The 17,969-nt window shown below is 35.8% G+C and overlaps 1 protein-coding gene across 1 annotated transcript in view; it reads left to right on the forward strand.

Moving 5' to 3' along the window:
• LOC112057967 (growth arrest-specific protein 1) overlaps nucleotides 1-17,969 on the forward strand; it is a 38,737-nt gene that overhangs the window by 10,704 nt on the left and 10,064 nt on the right. Inside the window, exon 2 of the mRNA XM_024098582.2 lies at nucleotides 11,942-12,175. Coding sequence (XP_023954350.2) covers nucleotides 11,945-12,175 — 231 coding nt within the window. The 5' untranslated portion in view covers nucleotides 11,942-11,944. The remainder of the gene's footprint in view (nucleotides 1-11,941; nucleotides 12,176-17,969) is intronic.

A 17,969-nucleotide genomic window follows, 5' to 3' on the forward strand; every position in this document is an offset into this window, starting at 1 on the left:
TTTGAGACACATGATATTTAATTTTTTAAAATGCACATAACTCAAAAGTTGGAAGTGCATGCCCCGGACCGGATTCGAACCCACATTCTCCGGAATCGGAGGCAGAGGTCATATCCACTGGGCCATCACGGCTCTAATGCCCATGGGAATAAAAATAAAAAAATAAAAATAAAAATAGCTTTATTTCCTTACAATTACAGACATTTTTTTTGAAAATTATTATTAAGGTTTACAAGTTTTATAGATTGTTAGTAGGTTAGTTGATATTATCTAATTTTTATATATTATGTTAGTAATGTTAATTTTTTATTTCATTATTCTTTTTTGTAAGGACTGCATAAAGCAGTGAAAGCCTCCTCCAATTGTAGCCATTGTATTCTGTCTCTGGCTGTTCGTTGCCATGTTTTACCTGCAACCCTGACTATATCGTCACTCCACCTTCTTAATGGTCTACCCCGTTTGCGTTTTGAGTCTCGTGGGTACCAGTTTGTAACAATTTGGGACCATCTATCGTCTGATGTTCTTTGTATGTGGCCTGCCCATTTCCATTTAAGGCGGAGAACATGTCGAGCAGCATCTTTAGCTTGGGTTCTTTTCCTGATGACCCCATGGGAATACGGGCATAAAATATAGTTTATGAGTATGACACTTAATAATTACGTGACTTTCTATTACGGCCAGTTTCTTCATCGCAAGTAACAGTCAAAGTAACGTCATAAATCAAAAGTGACGGTCTTATTCACTGAAAAATAAAGTCTTCTTTACTACTTACTACTTTTACTGTTACTTTAGCTTTACATAAAGAAACTGGCTGTTAGTAAAATAGTTGACAAACAAACCTCACAAACTTTCCCTCTATACAATATTAGTATAGATAAATAGAGATATAGATTTAATCAATGGAATATTTACGCAATCAGCGGCTTGGTGTTGATTCATTATCATTTTAGCAGTGTTGTTCATTATCTGAACGTGATTCGACTTAATTCATTTAGGTCGCCTTATCGCCGGCGGTACAAAGTAGATTGCGATGTTACATACTTCGTTTATCACATATTTTTAATCTATACTGCATTGTAGATGAATTAAGTGCTTATATCGGCACCGTCTCAAAATATTATCGTATCTTTGTTATTCTCAATGCAATGCAACGTTAATGAGTTCAAATCTAGCTTAATCCTACTAATATTATAAACGATAAAGTTTGTATGGATGTTTGGATGTTTGTTACTCTATAACGCCGCTACTACTGAAGCGATTTGGCTGAAATTTGGAATGGAAATAGATTTTACTCTGGACTACTTTCGATACTTACGAAAACTGATGATTTTGATGATATGAATGTTTGTTACTCTTTCACGCCTTGACTACTGAACCGAATCCACCGCGCATACCACTGCGCCACGGAGGCCGTCAGATGAATGTAAGTATACTAGCACATGAATTCAATGTTTGCCAAACAATCATATTGTTTGTAATATACGTAGTATGTGTACGTAGAACAAGTAATCGCTGGGGAAACAAAAGCAAGGCCTCGCATTAAATAGAGTTTGCTCTGTGCCCAAGGCAAGATGTTAATTCATTAGGTACATTGTGTGATAGTATGTTTACTTACCTGGTTTCTCAAATCGGAGCCATCTTGGTATTATCTTGTAGGTATTTTTAGCTAAATTTATAGACCAGGCCAGGCCCACCTGATGACGAATGAAAAACTATAGCCAATAAAATAAGTCAAGGTCAAAAATTTTACAAAATTGTCATATTAATTTTAAAGAATTCATAAATCTTCATTCATTATTGAACTGCTCTCTCTTCTTTTAGTTTTTAAACCTACTTACCATTTGCTTTTTTCTTAATTAATGTTCTTTAACAACTCATAAGTTTCCATTATGCACGCTGTCTCTATCAGCAGGTCCCAAGATACATGCAATCTCGCCATTGTCAATTACATAGTCTTAAGTGTTAAAAGTAAAAAAGCAAGAACCTTCTGTCAGTCAGTAAGTTTCGTTCTGAGGTTGAGCTTACTAGTCTGAACAAACCGACGACATTATATTGTATATGCTTTTACGTTACGTGAAAACGGCGCATAAAAGTTGTTCCCTAAGCGGGGAGCAACTATTTGACAGGTTTTGACATTATTTTCTGTCAGTTCCGTGAGCCGTGCGAATGACAGTGACAGACAGAATTTAGTCTATGTACCGTAGGTACAATGTATGTCGTTGGAACAAACCAAGGATTTTTTAACATTAAGTCCATGAAACAAGCACTGGTAGATTGCATTCAGTTACCTTGGTAACGAATAATCAGATACTGTATCACATTTTATTATCAGTAACAAGAAAAAAGTGTTCTATTTCGATTTCCACTTTCTAAACATAAAGCGAGCAATTTATTGCTCAGTGTTACATCGTAAATTGATGGTCACTTTTTATGTTCGGCGATGCTATGCATCCATGTTGCCTATCGGTTTTTATTTCTGTATTTCGATCCGACTAAAATAAATAAATTGATTCAGAGTTTTGTATGCAGCGCTTTCTTTTTGCAAATTATTTAAAGAGAATTGGAATACAGCTGGCCTGTTCATTATTTAGGTCTTTATTATCAACCTTTTAAATGGATATTGAAATATTGTGTATTGTGTATTACAGGTTATAATTCTTATTGTTTATTTGTTAGCACTATTATTATTATTATTTTTACTGTTGTTGTACGCTCAAACTGAAATGTATTGTATTAGCCTGTGTGTTTCTCATAAGTGAATAAGTGTTTTCTTTGTGAAATAATAAATATTTTTAAACCCAATTAAAATAAACATCAATTGACAAAATGTTAAAACTACTGTGTGATATCCGGTAAGCACCGGATGACATTTTTTACATATAGAATCTCATTTTTGTTGAAGTCAACTAGCAAAAGTCAATGATAGCGAATTAGCCTGCTGAAGGTAATAACTAGTATGTATTAGGTATAGATCTAAAGTAGGAGTATAGATAAAACTTCTCAATTACACTTCTTTGTCAAAAAAATTTTAACTATTTAAATAGTGTGCAGTAAGTTATTGCATGTATTGAATAATCATTGGTCATATTTAAAAGATATGGCAAATATTCATTTTAAAAATATTAAACATATCTTGGAATTCCCTGTACTCGACCACAGTCTACCTGACATTGTTGTGTTTGCACAATCAGTTGTCGCTTAACGACACGCAAGTAATGATGCGCCGGGAATACGTGTGTTTGACTTACTGTTTATCACTACGCTATGCATAGGTATGCTGTGTTGGCACAGAATAAAGATGATCCAGAATGAGTCTTTACAAACAGCGTTGTAAAGCCGTCGACATCCGCATGTACAAATTTTTTTCATAATTTGTATTTCAAAATTGAACACTAACAACAATTACTTAAATTAATATAATAATCAATAATTAGTACCATAATTACCAACAAATTTTCAGTTGTGAACCTATTTTAATCAATTAAACGTCACGTGTCTTAAACGATGAAGGAAAAACATCGCGAGGAAATCTGCATACCTACCAGAGATTTTTTCTGACTCTCTACGTGTGTGAAGTCTGCCAATCCAAATTGGGCCAGCGTGGTGGACTATTAGCGTAACCCTTCTCATTCTGAGAGGAGACTCGTGTTCAACAGTGAGCTGAATATGGAATATGGGATGTTAATGATGATGATTACGAAAGTTACGAAGTTTTCTAATGCCAACTGAGACCGTGGAATCTCCGACAATTGATTCCCCAAATGGTTAGCATTGGAGAGAGGGACATACTGTTTATTGACTGAGCGCAGCAATTATTATTAGTGCTTTTCACACCTACACGCTAACCGTCCGTTTGAGAATGTTCAAATGGAAATGTCGTAGCTACGTTTCTCAGATCTTATTTTAGATATAGATACCAATTTTAGCTATATCTACATATTTTTTTTTATATTCTTTACAAGTTTGCCCTTGACTGGAATCTCACATGATGGTAAATGATGATGCAGTCTATTGAATTTGTTGTTTTTAATAAAATTAATGATGATATAGTCTGGGCCGATTGAAGTTTTCTTAATTGGTCCAGGTCTGGCTGGTGGGAGGCTTCGGCTGTGGCTAGTTACCACCCTACCGACAAAAACGTGCCGCCAAGCGATTTAGCGTTCCGGTACAATGTCGTTGTAGAAACCGAAAAGACTGTGGATTTCCATCCTCCTCCTAACAAGTTAGCCCGCTTCCATCTTAGATTGCATCCTCACTTAACATCAGGTGAAATTGTAGTCAAGGGCTAACTTGTAGAGTATAAAAAAAATATTTTTAAAAGTAATTTCGTGCCCATAATGCCCAAGCTAAGGACCGAATAGTTTCCACCACTTTAATCTCTACGTTCCTTTCGTGCCTCACGAAGATCGCTTCTCCGAAGTTACAAGCTACGAGATGACACAAGATGCAAGTCACGATTATTAATAAACTAAATAAATAGAAATCAACGCATCAGCTACGGTTATATCTTACCTTGTTACTAACATTTCTATGGTTAGGTATATTTAAAAAAAAATTAAAGAGCGTGTTTGGAATTTAAAATTGACAGCCATTCACTAAATGCAATATTTAATAATTATATACACGTATAATGTACTCGTATATATGTAATTTCTAAAAGGATTTTTTTTTATTTTTGTCCGTTTCTCCTAGTAATTCTCTGAAACTGGACCAATTATGATGGGACTTTCACTGACAGCTGTTATAAAAAAAAACATAGGCTATATCTTATCCCCCGTATGCCTGCGGAAAAGGGAACTAGTTATTTACCTACACTCCTAGATGTACCTAACTAAATATATTGTAACGAATACCCTATTGTGCTTACTGGGTGCTATGAAAAATATCACCATCATTACCAATCCATATTCGGCTTACTGTTGAGCATGAGTCTTCGTCGAGTAGGGGTTAGTCCACCACGCGGATTGCCATACTTCACACACGTAGAGATTTAAATTCAAAAAAATTCAAAAAATTCAAAATTAATTTATTTCAAGTAGGCTCAGTTTACAAGCACTTTTGATACGTGCTACCACCGGTTCGGAAGGCAGATTCTGCTGAGAAGAAACCGACAAGAAACTCAACAGTTGCTCTTTTAAAAAAAATCATACAATAATATTATAATTTATAATAATTGATGACAACATTAAGAAAATTTGATGCAGATTTTCGTACGATGTTTTACCTTCACCGGTTTGAGACACGTGATATTTAATTTCATAAAATATATTACCTATTATTTTACATCAAGATCCATTTATGGAGCGGACTGTAATTCGAAACGCTCTAGATTCAGTCCAACGGTTAACCGGCTATAATTGTCGTAGGTACCTTGGTAGACCGAGACTAAACTCTTAAGTTTGTGTTGCAAAATATGCATTTCAGTTCATTTTTAACCCCCGATGCAACGAGAGTTGTTATAAGTTTGACGTCGATATGTCTTACAGTGTGTGTGTCTGGCTGTGTCATCGTAGCACTTAAACGGATGGACCGATTTCGATGCGGTTTTTTTTTTAATTTGAAGAGGTTCCTGGCGGTGGTTCTTAGCTATGTTTTGTTGATAGGAATCAGTCCGTCAGTAAGAGTATCAGCTCTTTTTCTTTTTTAAACACCAATGCAACACAAAAGAAAGGCTATTTTAATGAGACGTTATTCTAGTTACTTTCATAATGTTCGAAGGATTTTCAAAATTTTCAATTTTAATTTGTATATTACATAATTTTTATTTGGTCTTCGTAGAACACTATTAGGTCGTTTCTAGTCATTCTCCTTAATACAAAAGTTTTTGAAAGTGTTATTTTGTTTATGAGAGCTCTGTGGTCTAGGCCATTATATAGGCTGAAAATAATGATTATCAGTTTTTTAACGGTTCACCACAGTGGTCACACTGGCCTAATTCTCTTCTTTAATTATTATCTGGAGCTTAAACCCACTGCGCTAATGGGGGTTACAGCGTGATATTATGATGCAAGTTGCGTACGTTAAAGTTTTAACTTAACTGCTGAATTTATAATGCCATTTAATTAACACAAAAACTGGTAAAATTATCTCGAGTCACCGTAGAGAAAAACGGAGTATTTTAACATTTGTAAACCTTATGCCACGGTGATAAAGACTACAACGTATTCACCTGGCAGGTATCAATTGTTATTGTAATGTAACACTTGGAGTGGAGGCGAGGTGGACATCTTAAGTTTGTCTTTGTTTTCTTTTGCCATCGTGCACTTGGACGAGCGACGACCCTGTGGATCTTTACTCGATAGGGTTGTCCAAACATTAATGAGAATTTTGCTAAACCAAAAAAAATACAAAAGTTATATACCTATCTACAATACCTACTAATTTGTTACATTCGTTTCATTGAATTACCACACACGGAAGCAATTTTAAAGAAGCATTCTTATATTTATTGACTCAAAAACACCACAACCTGTCCTAAGTATACTGATAATGTCCCGAAGTAAAGCAAAGCAAAGGCAAAGCCGTGTAGAAACCAAAAGGGGTGTGGATTTTGATCCTCCTCCTAACAAGTTAGCCCGTTTCCATCTTAGATTGCATCGTCACTTACCATCTGGTGATATTGTAAAGAAATAAAAAGAAATGCAGTTTTTTTATGGTTTACTATACTTAAATAATTCTACTCGTAGGTTTATACAATAGAAACAATAGAAGCCAAGTGGCAGGACGATTTACATTCTACGATCGCAAACGCTTCGAAAACTAGAAAAATGTATGGGAATGACATTTGCTATCGACAGGTCACGTGATCAAGATCTGTCATTCTCATACATTTGTCAAGTTTTCGAAGCGTTTGCGATCGTAAAATAGCATCGATGTGACAGTTGCCTACAGGGTCTGTAATAGCTTTCTATTGGTGAAAGAATTTTTCAAATCAGTATCCAGTAGTTTTAGTTTTAGCAACGGGAATATTGGTCATATTCAAAAGACATGGAAAATATTCTTTAAAAAAATAATCGGTTGTCTGTAAAGTCGGTTTACTGACGATAGTTGAACGTGACAACGTCATAAGAAATGGTTGCATTTTTCAAAAGAAAATGTACGTTTTTCTAAAATACTGTTTAATAATCTTCACAGTCTTTTTAAAAAAGTTGGCAACCCTAGAGCTAGGGAACGACGCATGACGTCATCTTCTTTCGAGTGTGCAGCAGGCTCCATCGAATTATAAGTCATTGTCACGTCAAAAATGGATGCTTGGTATTTGGATGGTAATAGACAACCCTAGTCCGTTCCGGTAAACGTGTAAGTTAGTAGCGAGTGTGGAGAGTACGTGATGTGATTCTGTTTGTTTACCAGCCAGCTGCCGAGACGCGCATCGAGATTGACAGTTATTACTTGACTCATTTTATTATTTTAAACCTTTTTACCCGACTGCGAGAAAGGTTATTTACTTCATCATTATCAACCCTTATTCGGCTCATTGTTGAGCTCGAGTCTCCTCTCAGAATGACAGGGGTTAGGCCAATAGTCCGCCACACTGGCCCAATGCGGATTGGCAGACTTCACACACGCAGAGAATTAAGAAAATTCTCTGGTATGCAGGTTTCCTCACGATGTTTTTCCTTCACCGTTTGAGACACGTATTTAATTTCTTAAAATGTACACAACTGAAAAGTTGGAGGCGCATGCCCCGGACCGGATTCGATCCCACACCCTCCTGAATCGGAGGCAGAGGTTATATCCACTGGGATATCATGGCTTATTTGCGGTTAAACATAAAAAAATAATTAGACCCGTTTTTTGGAAAAAACTCTCTTTGTAGGAAAAAAAAACTCAAAAAATCAAATATAATTAGCAATTATAAAATCAACGCTTAAATTATTTTTCAGCACATGGTACGACAAAACTGCATTGAAGGAAGGATTTTTGTATTTTGTCCAAAAATCAATATAACTTAAATATCGTAATATTTCGGCTAACATATTATATTGCGTTATATTAGTAGGCCTTGACGTCAGCTATCACCCTGTAAAGTATGTCGTAATATTTACGGGACACCCTGTACACATACAGGGAGCATTTTTAAATTATCGACTGACTTTTTGAATACTATTTATCAAAGAACCTACGACAATAACACATGGTTCAATAAAATAATCTCAAACTAGATTCTCTTACAGTAATACGCCATTAGCGATTTCGTAACAGTACAATTACCTGCCCACGTTGTAATCTTTAGGTTAGTAACCTCAAAAATATCTGTGTATACTCGTATTTCAGCATGCTATCTACTTTACTTTTATAGTTTTAAATAGATCTGCTGGCATAGGTACCTACCAGTGGCGAAGGATGGAATGAAGGTGAGCCGTCCCAAAGAAAAGCGTAATACTAACTCCGGTTTCTTATATTATGTCTAGATACAGTACAACAATGAATATGCGTGGATTTTTAAAGGTAACCCGACGGAAATCGGCTTGCATTAACTCTTCGCTGCTGGTATCTACAAATACTTTGAAAACAAATAGGAAGGTAATCTCTAAAAGAACCAATGTCGATCAAAACTTGAGAGGTAGAGGTACCTATAGCATTTTTCCAATAAGATACTGGTTCTTCAGGAATTTTTGATTCTTGACGACCTCCGAGGCGTAGTGGATTTACAAGATGGTAGTCCTGGGTTCTATCCCCGGCTAGGCCGATTGAGGTTTTCTTACGGCCGTTTTCAATAACCTACCCAATATTACGGAAAGATAGCTATCTTCGATTATCAGTAACAGTCAAACTATCTTTAAATAGTCAAATTATCTGTCAGTGTGTTATTGAAAAGCAGATAAGAACAGAAAGATAGATTTTGTAAACTTTAGTAAGCGAAATGGCGGATAGATAGGTTATTGAAAACGGCCGTTAATTGGTCCAGGTCTGGCTGGTGGGAGGCTTCGGCCGTGGCTAGTTACCAGCCTACCGCCAAAGACGTACTGCCTAGCGATTTAGCGTTCCGGTATGATGTAGAAGCGGTAAGGGTCGTGGATACATCATCCTGCTCCCAACAAGTTAGCCCGCTTCCATCTTAGATTGCATCATAACTTACCATCAGGTGAGATTGTAGTCAGTGGCTAACTTATAAAGAATAAAAAAAAACTTATATACGTGGTACTTGTCGTATAATATTTGACAAGCAAGTTCCACAATTTACTTTTTTTGTCGTATCGAATTTGACAAGCAAGTTCTACATTTTACCTAAATAGTGTCGTATCGTATTTGACAAGCAAATTCTACATTTTACCTAAATAGTGTATCGTATTTGACAAGCAAGTTCTACATCTTACCTAAATAGTGTATCATATTTGACTAGCAAGTTCTACATTTTACCTAAATAGTGTATCGTATTTGACAAGCAAGTTCTACATTTTACCTAAATAGTGTCGTATCGTATTTGACAAGCAAGTTCTACATTTTACCTAAATAGTGTCGTATCATATTTGACTAGCAAGTTCTACATTTTACCTAAATAGTGTATCGTATTTGACAAGCAAGTTCTACATTTTACCTAAATAGTGTCGTATCGTATTTGACAAGCAAGTTCTACATTTTACCTAAATAGTGTCGTATCGTATTTGACAAGCAAGTTCTACATTTTACCTAAATAGTGTCGAATCGTATTTGACACGCAAGTTCCACACAATAGTACCTTTAGTGAGTTCCACATTTAATATTTTAAGCAGCTGCCTTTTTGCAATTGCTTTTACAAAACCCCAAATTGTATTTATTATTTAGTTCCTTGGTTAAAAAGCACACCTGGCCCATATTAGCATTTTAAACAAAGTTGACATATCCGCTGCAAAATACGGGCGTGCAAGATGCAAGCTGTATGCAGGAAGAATATTGGTGCTTAGATACTTATCCTTTCTCTTATACATTTACTATTTATATTTTATATGGCTATGTAGTTAGTCTGTGCGCCGTAGAAGTAGGTGCGAGAGGATTACCAGCAAAATCTCTTTATAAATTGTTTAAAGACCTTGGCCTCTCACGAAGTGCAGCTAGTTCTATATTAGAACGAGTATCCAAAGCTGCTCTAATAGGATTTACCAAATTTGGCTAGACAGGGAGAACAACACGAGCAGAGAACGGGGAGTGTTGATCGATCGTCAAGGTATTCCTTAACCCTACATCCTGTAGCCACAAGTTCAGGACTCTGCTCGGAGTTATTCTCTCTACCACGCGATGGACCCGGCACCCGCACGGTGAATCCATGGAATGCTAAGATATTCGTCTCTCTCTATACTTATAATAAATTTGTAGAGAGGTCAATTCTGTACAAAATTTGTGATTAGTGATTAGTGATCGATACTGATGCCAAAAATGCAATCAGTAAAATTTTTGTTTGTCTGTCTGTCTGTATGTTCGTTATAGAAAACAAAAACTACTTTACGGATTTTAACCAAACTTAGTACAATTATTATTTTTCATACTCCTGGGCAGGTTATAGTATACTTTTCATCACGCTTCGATCAATAGGAGCAGAGCAGTGAAGGAAAATGTTGGGAAAACGGGAGAAGGTAATCCATTTTTACAGCGATGCTACTGTAAGGGCTGGATTAAAGAGGTCTATGGGCGTCCGTTAGTACCTAGAAAATATCATTGCTTTTACTTAAGTAAATAAAATACTTTATAACATAGAAATCTTGGTCCTGATATTCCTGATAATTTTCTTTTATTACTAAAAAAAGCATTACATTTGTTTAGTAACACCTATTACTAATGATTACTTGTGGAAAAATAATAGTTTTTTCGTAGGTAATATAAGTTTAAAATCACCTCATCATCGGCATCATTAAAATACGGTTATGATTTCATAAATGCCTGCTAAAGCTAAACCTGCTTGAATTAAACAAGTTTAACTTATATTGCTCAACTGCCCGATGTTAATAGTATATTAAAATATACAGATTTATCACAGCCCAGTCGCTGATCTTATCGTATGAATTGGCTATCGTTTATTGCATAAAGATGTAAATAATTAAGTTACTGTCGTTTACTTTAATTGCTCCAAGATAAAGATTGTAGACGATTTTATAAAGAACGAAACCGGATTTTAAATGAGATGTTCTAACAAATTAATACCTGTACATTCAGTTTATCACATTCAGTTTTTATTGAATTTTTGAAATACTTAAGACCTACGATACCGTCGAGCTACGAGTAACAAAATTAATTAATTGATTATGAAACACGGCTAAAACTCACGTGATATTACGTCGGAGTATACCCGACTAGTTTCGAACGTGAGTTTTAGCCGTGTTTCATAATCAATTAATATGAATAACACTCACGATAGTTTAAATTCTAAAACAAAATTAATATTTATAAACCCCTAAAGCGCCTTGATTTGATGATAAATACCTAGTATTTAGTATTTACAATTAAGTTATTTAGTTTTATAGACATTGCTACGCAGTGTGTTACCAAATTAGTAGTTCTAGTTAATAACTTATCCTTTTTTACTGTAGAATTTAACTGGACTATTAGCCTAACCTCCACTTCTTCTGACTAACTCGGACGTGGCCCACGATCCCCATTAGAATAATATTCTTAGGCCAAAATACCCTTCCAGAACGGCCTTTTAAGCCGAGGTCCGAGTCTCAGAGGAGACGCCCTTAGAGAGTCGTGACTGCCTTCGGGCCCCTTCAGGCGATGCTTCTGAGCTCGCCCAAAACCCCCGGGTGACACGGCTGTCCGGGACATGTATGTATGCATGTCCTACTTCCAACTTTTCATTTGTGTGCATTTTAAAATTAAATATCACGTGTCTCAAACGGTGAGGAAACCTGCATACCAAAGAGTTTTCATAATTCTCTGCGTGTGTGGAGTCTGCCAATCCGCATTGGACCAGCGTGGTGGACTATTGGCCTAACCCCTCATTCTTATATGATGGTTTTGTCCCCAGGTGATGTGGTGGTTACTGGCACTAGTATGTCTGACGGCAAGCGGCGCAGGCGGCACGCCCTGCGAGGAGGCCCGCATGCGGTGCGCCTACCGGGCCGGCTGCGGCGCCGCGCTGAACAACTATATGTATCTGTGCAACGAGGTGCTCACCAAGCCCATCAGCTCGTGCCCCAATGAGTGTGGCCACGCACTCATCGCACTCACGTCCACTGAAGAGGGGAAGGAGCTAATGAATGTGAGTTGAATCGTCAAATCATTTTTGTTTAACCGCGGTTGCCTTGACTGGTGAAAGAAGTGCTGGCTCATTTAATTTTTGCGCAAATGATCAGCGTTGATGTCGAACGCGAAAATGCAGTATTCTGCCACAATTCCACGTGAGCATGATTTGTATGGCTATTAGGATAACTTGTCTTAAATTTCTTCTTGTGTTAGAAGAAAACCCTGAATTTATTGAGGTCAAATCCAGTTTGATAATTTCAAGTTAGCTTAGTTATAAAACATGTCGTTTGTAATAACTCTACTACCGGTTCGATAGTATAGAGTTACCAAAAGATGGCGAAGATCCTACTGATAAGGGCGGCAAGAGAGTCAGCAGTTGCTCTTTTAAAAGGTCATCGGTTTCAAAATTAAAGTTACAAACATAGCAGTTTATACTTGTTCTCGATTTTTACTCAGGTTCAGTTTGCAGACTATAAAGTTTAACAGAAAATAACTCAAAAACAGCAATTTTCAAAATGCTGAAATCTTTAAAAAAATAAGTACACAAAAACTAATCGTCCACACTTGTACTTATTCGTTTTTGTATCATCTACACAACAGGTTTCCATTTATCATTATTATCTTGACCAAATCAAAATGTTCTCTTTAAACAGCGCATCTCATTCATGTTTGTAAATCGTGTAGACGTGGCAAAGGTCGTATTTGCCACAATAACTTTTCATCATCACTTGTTTACAGCGTCTCTCTCAATTGAGAGATACGACTAAAATGTCATGAGCTGCGATTCAAAGCTCTTTATTTAATTGTGCTAGATGAATGCTGTTGCATGCAGGGAGGTCGTTTTATGCTGGTGTGGTTTGGTACAGACGCCACGCAATAAAATCTAATTTAGACGTCAGATTTGTCGGACACGACGCATCGCCATCATTGCTGAGGGTCGCGGTTGACGACCTTTCGTCACGAGACTAAACTCTAGGGATTCTCAGTATCTTATTTACGAGTGTTGTATCCGCGAGAATTTGACTTTTCACGAGACTAAGCTATATGGATTTTCATTCACACAGTAGGCAATTTTAAAAGAAGGTGTGATTGTAATAATATTAATGTAAGAAATAAAAATAAAATTGTTGCACTCGGTTACAATAAATTAGTAATTCTTTTAAAGGAAATTGCATAGGTACGTTTTTATAAAAAACTGCCACATGAAACCACAGGCACGTATCTTAATTCATTTAAAGTTTTGATTAAACGCAAGCTTATAGAAAAGTCGTATTATAGTTAATGACTATATATATAAACGACAGAAAAAAGAGTGTTGTATCTGCAACAATTTAACTTTTCACGAGATATGGATTCTCAATAAATTATTTACCTACGAGAATGACTTTTTATGAGACTAAGCTATATGGATTCTCATTTTGTTATTTACGAGCGTTGTATTCGCGAGAATTTGACTTTTACATCCACTTTAACATAAATATCAAAAAATATGTAAAATGCAAAGTACTAAAAAGATTGATTTGAACGTTCAAAATAAATAGACGTTTGTAATTTTGAAAGGTCAATTTTGCATTCGTCTTGGATTGCAAAAGTTAACTTGTCTTATTTTCTTTAACCAATATTTTTTTTTGGTCTTTATAGTCTAGCATTAGTAGCGGCAGCATTGAAAAAGATTCAGAAATCTAGACTATTATTTATCCAAGATTCTAAAGTTACATAATAAGTAGGTATGTGTATTTAATGACAAGATAAATTAGATAGCCAACATGTTGAATCTTTGGGTAGAACAGAATTATAATTATACACCTATAATTCTGATTCTGTTCCAACCTAGTATTTTTTTCGGGATTTTATAATTTAATTGACATTATATTTAAGTAGGTATAAATTCGTATTAATTGTACAACGTGAATTCTTTAACGACTTCTGTTATGTAGCCTTAAGTTGCTGGAATTGCATTTTTGGGCATTGCCCTGATCTTTTGTGATGACAAAACTGAAAAAGGTTAATTTGTTTTTAACTGCACCGGTGCATCGATATCGTCATTTGTCTATAAATTGAATATTCAAGTACATTTCAATACGACATCTGCAGACCACCAAGACGGCACAAAATAGTAATGACAATAAAAATCTACGATGAGGCGATTGCCTCATGACATTAATGGTTTTAGAATTATGTGCTAGTATAAAGATATCGTAACGTTCACAGAAATATGATACTTCTAATATATAAATAGATATGCATATTATTAAGACTCAATTTCACTATTTGAAAGTCAATTTAGACCTACATGTTGACTGTTACTTACCCAATATCTTGAAAGTTTGCAGCGGTTTTAAGTAATTAAGCAGTAAATGTTAATTTCTCGGAAAATTGTCTTCAAAAACACGCAAATAATAAGAACAGTTGGACTGTTCGAGTTTAAACTTCCACTTGTAATGTTACATTGTAACACAATTGGGTAATCTCTGTGTATAACTTAAATTAAATTTATTTGCGTATCCTTCATGAAATTCTTTTTTAAGATGTTCGTATTTCTACTAAAGATTTATTGCAATAAAAAATATATATACCTATCTTATGTATTAGGTAGGTACCGAACTGCAATTAGCGTAATCCTTTCGATAAAATACTCATTTCGCCATAGTACGAGTAAGTCCCTAATCTAGCTAGTCCCTTCTGCCAGTTTAAAATCAAGTTCAATCACACCTATTATTAAAATTGTCATCGACTAGCCGTATCCCGCGACTTCACACTCGTCGTTCCCATTTCCGTGACAATACGGGAAAAAATATAGCCTAGGACTCTCACAAAGAACGTGGCTTTTTAGTGGTAGCAAAATTTTCAAAATCGCTTCTGTTGATCCAGAGATTACCTTAACCCCTACTACAAACTTTACCTCTTTATACTACAATACTCTTTATACTCTTTGTACTACAAACTTTACCTCTTTATTATATTGAATTTAATTTTAAATGAATAACCAATTATTTATCATAGATGTGTATAAATCATCGGAGCTTTTGAAAACAGAATAACTCTTTAATTTCAACTGTAAGATATAATCAAGTCCAGAAAACGTTTCCGAAAAGATTTATTCCGGCCGGTTTTTAAGGAAACGCCGGTATTATCGGGAACCGGTCGTGTTGATTATGTCGTAGTAACGGTGTGATTATGGTGGTGCCACTGCCAGTGTCGGATTTACTCTAAGGCCCAGTAGGGGCCAGTTATAAGGGGGTTCATGACAAACAATGTGGGCACTAATCATTTTAAACTTCTTTCGTGGTTGTTCATTATGAATATTATTTAAACGGGTACATACCACGATAAAACGACAACTTCAGTCCGGTCGCATCTCGCATCTCGCAACTTCAGTCCCGTCGTGACCACGACCCATGCAACTGGGTCCAAATATCGACATTAGAAATCTTGTCGTTTTATCGTGGTATGTACCCGTTTAAATAATATTCATAATGTGGGCAATGTTAAATAACTTCATTTCACCGATTACATTTATTTTCTAATTTTATCACTTTGTCTTAATGTGCAATTAGCATCAAGACTCGGGTAATGTTACATAATCAATTGATTAAACGGACGGCAATAAAATGTTTATCTATACTAATATTATGAAGAGGAAAGATTTGAATGTTTTTTTCGTCGTTATCAACCCTTAGTCGGCTCTTTGCTGAGCTCGAGTCTCATCTCAGAATGAGAGGGGTTAGGCCAATAGTCGACCACGTAGGCCCAATGCGGATTGGCAGACTACATACACACAGAGAATTAATAAAATTCTTTGGTATGCAGGTTTACGATGTTTTTTTCCTTCAGCGTTAGAGACACGTTATATTTAATTTCTTAATATGCACCCGGAGTCGGAAGAGGTCATATCCACTGGGACTATGACCTATCACGGCTCTTTTTTGTTTGCATTGAAATACGCTCTGAAACTACTGAATCAATGTGAAAAATTCTTTCACTGTTGGGAAGCTACACTATCCCCGAGTGCTATAGGCTATATTTTGTCTCCGTATTCTTACGGGAACAGGAATTACACGGGTAAAACCGCTCGGCGTCTGTTGGTTAGGTATTTGCTGGATGCTGAAAAGGAAGCGGCTAGTACTTTGGGGCCCAGGGCGTCTGAAACTTCAAATCCGGCACTGGATGGTGCGTTGGGTAATGTGTATCGAAAGGCAGGGCAGGGCAAAGCGGCCGCGCAGCCTTGAGATTTGACGTCTTGATCGGGACCCACCACAGCGCGCGCTCTTGCGCAGGTGTTGCTAGTGTTGCCAGCTGCGGCGTGCGTAAAAACGGGACCGGCGTCCCGACAAAGAAGAATTGAGCCAATTTAGATGCAGTGCCCGTGTCATCAAATTAAAACCATTGGAATTGGACTTTTCGGCGATTATCCTTATTTTTGAATGTGTAGTTTTTCATGACGAATGACTTGAAAATTAGAACGCTGAGGTTGATTTGATGTCATAATATATTCATGACATAAATGTCACAATGAACCAATTGGAACAACCTATTAGCATAGATAGATAGTGTTGACTGGTCCTTTTTTACTGGTTTTTTACTATTATATATACTATTATTTATACTTTTTTACTATTAAACATTAATTTAATAGTAAAGTGAGTAATACAAATAAGTTAATACAAAAATTACGTGTTTTTTTTTTCAAACGATAAGACTTTTTCAATGGAACACTAACTTTTCGTCGATTAATTTGCGATATTTGTTAGGTTTCCTAGTTTACATCATAGTTAACATCTCCATCAATGTTTTTCATGAATAATTTTGCTTAGTATTACAACCAGTTTCTTCATGTAAAGCTAAAGTAACAGTAAAAGTAGTAAGTGGTAAAGAAGAAGAAAGAAGCTTTATTTTTCCGTGATTAAGACCGTCACTTTTGCTTTTTGACGTTACTTTGACTGTTGCTTACGATGAAGAAACTGGCCGTTAGTTATCTACTAAAATTTTCAATAACTAAAAGTCATATGAAACAATATAATAAAATATCCAATGTCAAAGAAACAAGTGTAAACGAATCATGTACAAAATAGTTATTTGGGAACCGGTACTTAATGTCTGCCCTGTCAGAGTTTGTCAGAAATCAGGACGTCCCGACAAAGTTAGACAACTGGAAACACTATTTGCCGCCTCCCCACAAAAAAGATAGCGTAAGACGGAGGCTGTTCTTTTATTTATCTGTACCATCGACATACTGGACCATAAATCGGCATTTAATTAAACGTTACCGTCAAAAGAGGTTAATTAGTTCCATAGCGAATGTTCGAATAACTTAAATGTTTCGTCCATTTTTTTAAATTAGTTCCTTTAACTCTGCTGTTATAGGAGTTTATATCTAATACACTTAATAATAAAGATTATTTGCTTTATCCGGCTCGCAATCGAGTCGCCTGTCGCTAATCTGACTAGAACGAATGCTGATATGTTTCAAACTAATAGCTTACCTACCTACAAACCGCAAAAAATATGGTATTTTGTAGCCTCTACATTTTTGTAAAGTGCCATATTAATTATAATTAGAAGACTCAATAACAGCGACATGTAAATTAATTAGACATGAACAGTTTTAAATATAGCTAATAGTTTATAAATTTCAGTATCTTCTTGTAGGTAGGTAATACGAATGTATGATGCAGCTAAGAGCAATAGTCTTTTTAGTTGTATTGTGGGTTTATTAAATTACACAATGTTTATTAAATGTCAATTGCAGTGAAAGCAGATGTTTTAAACCAACGATATTTTATATCTATACTAATATTATAATGCTGATC

The sequence above is a fragment of the Bicyclus anynana genome, chromosome 20 (assembly GCF_947172395.1).
Source record: "Bicyclus anynana chromosome 20, ilBicAnyn1.1, whole genome shotgun sequence".
Taxonomy (NCBI): domain Eukaryota; kingdom Metazoa; phylum Arthropoda; class Insecta; order Lepidoptera; family Nymphalidae; genus Bicyclus; species Bicyclus anynana.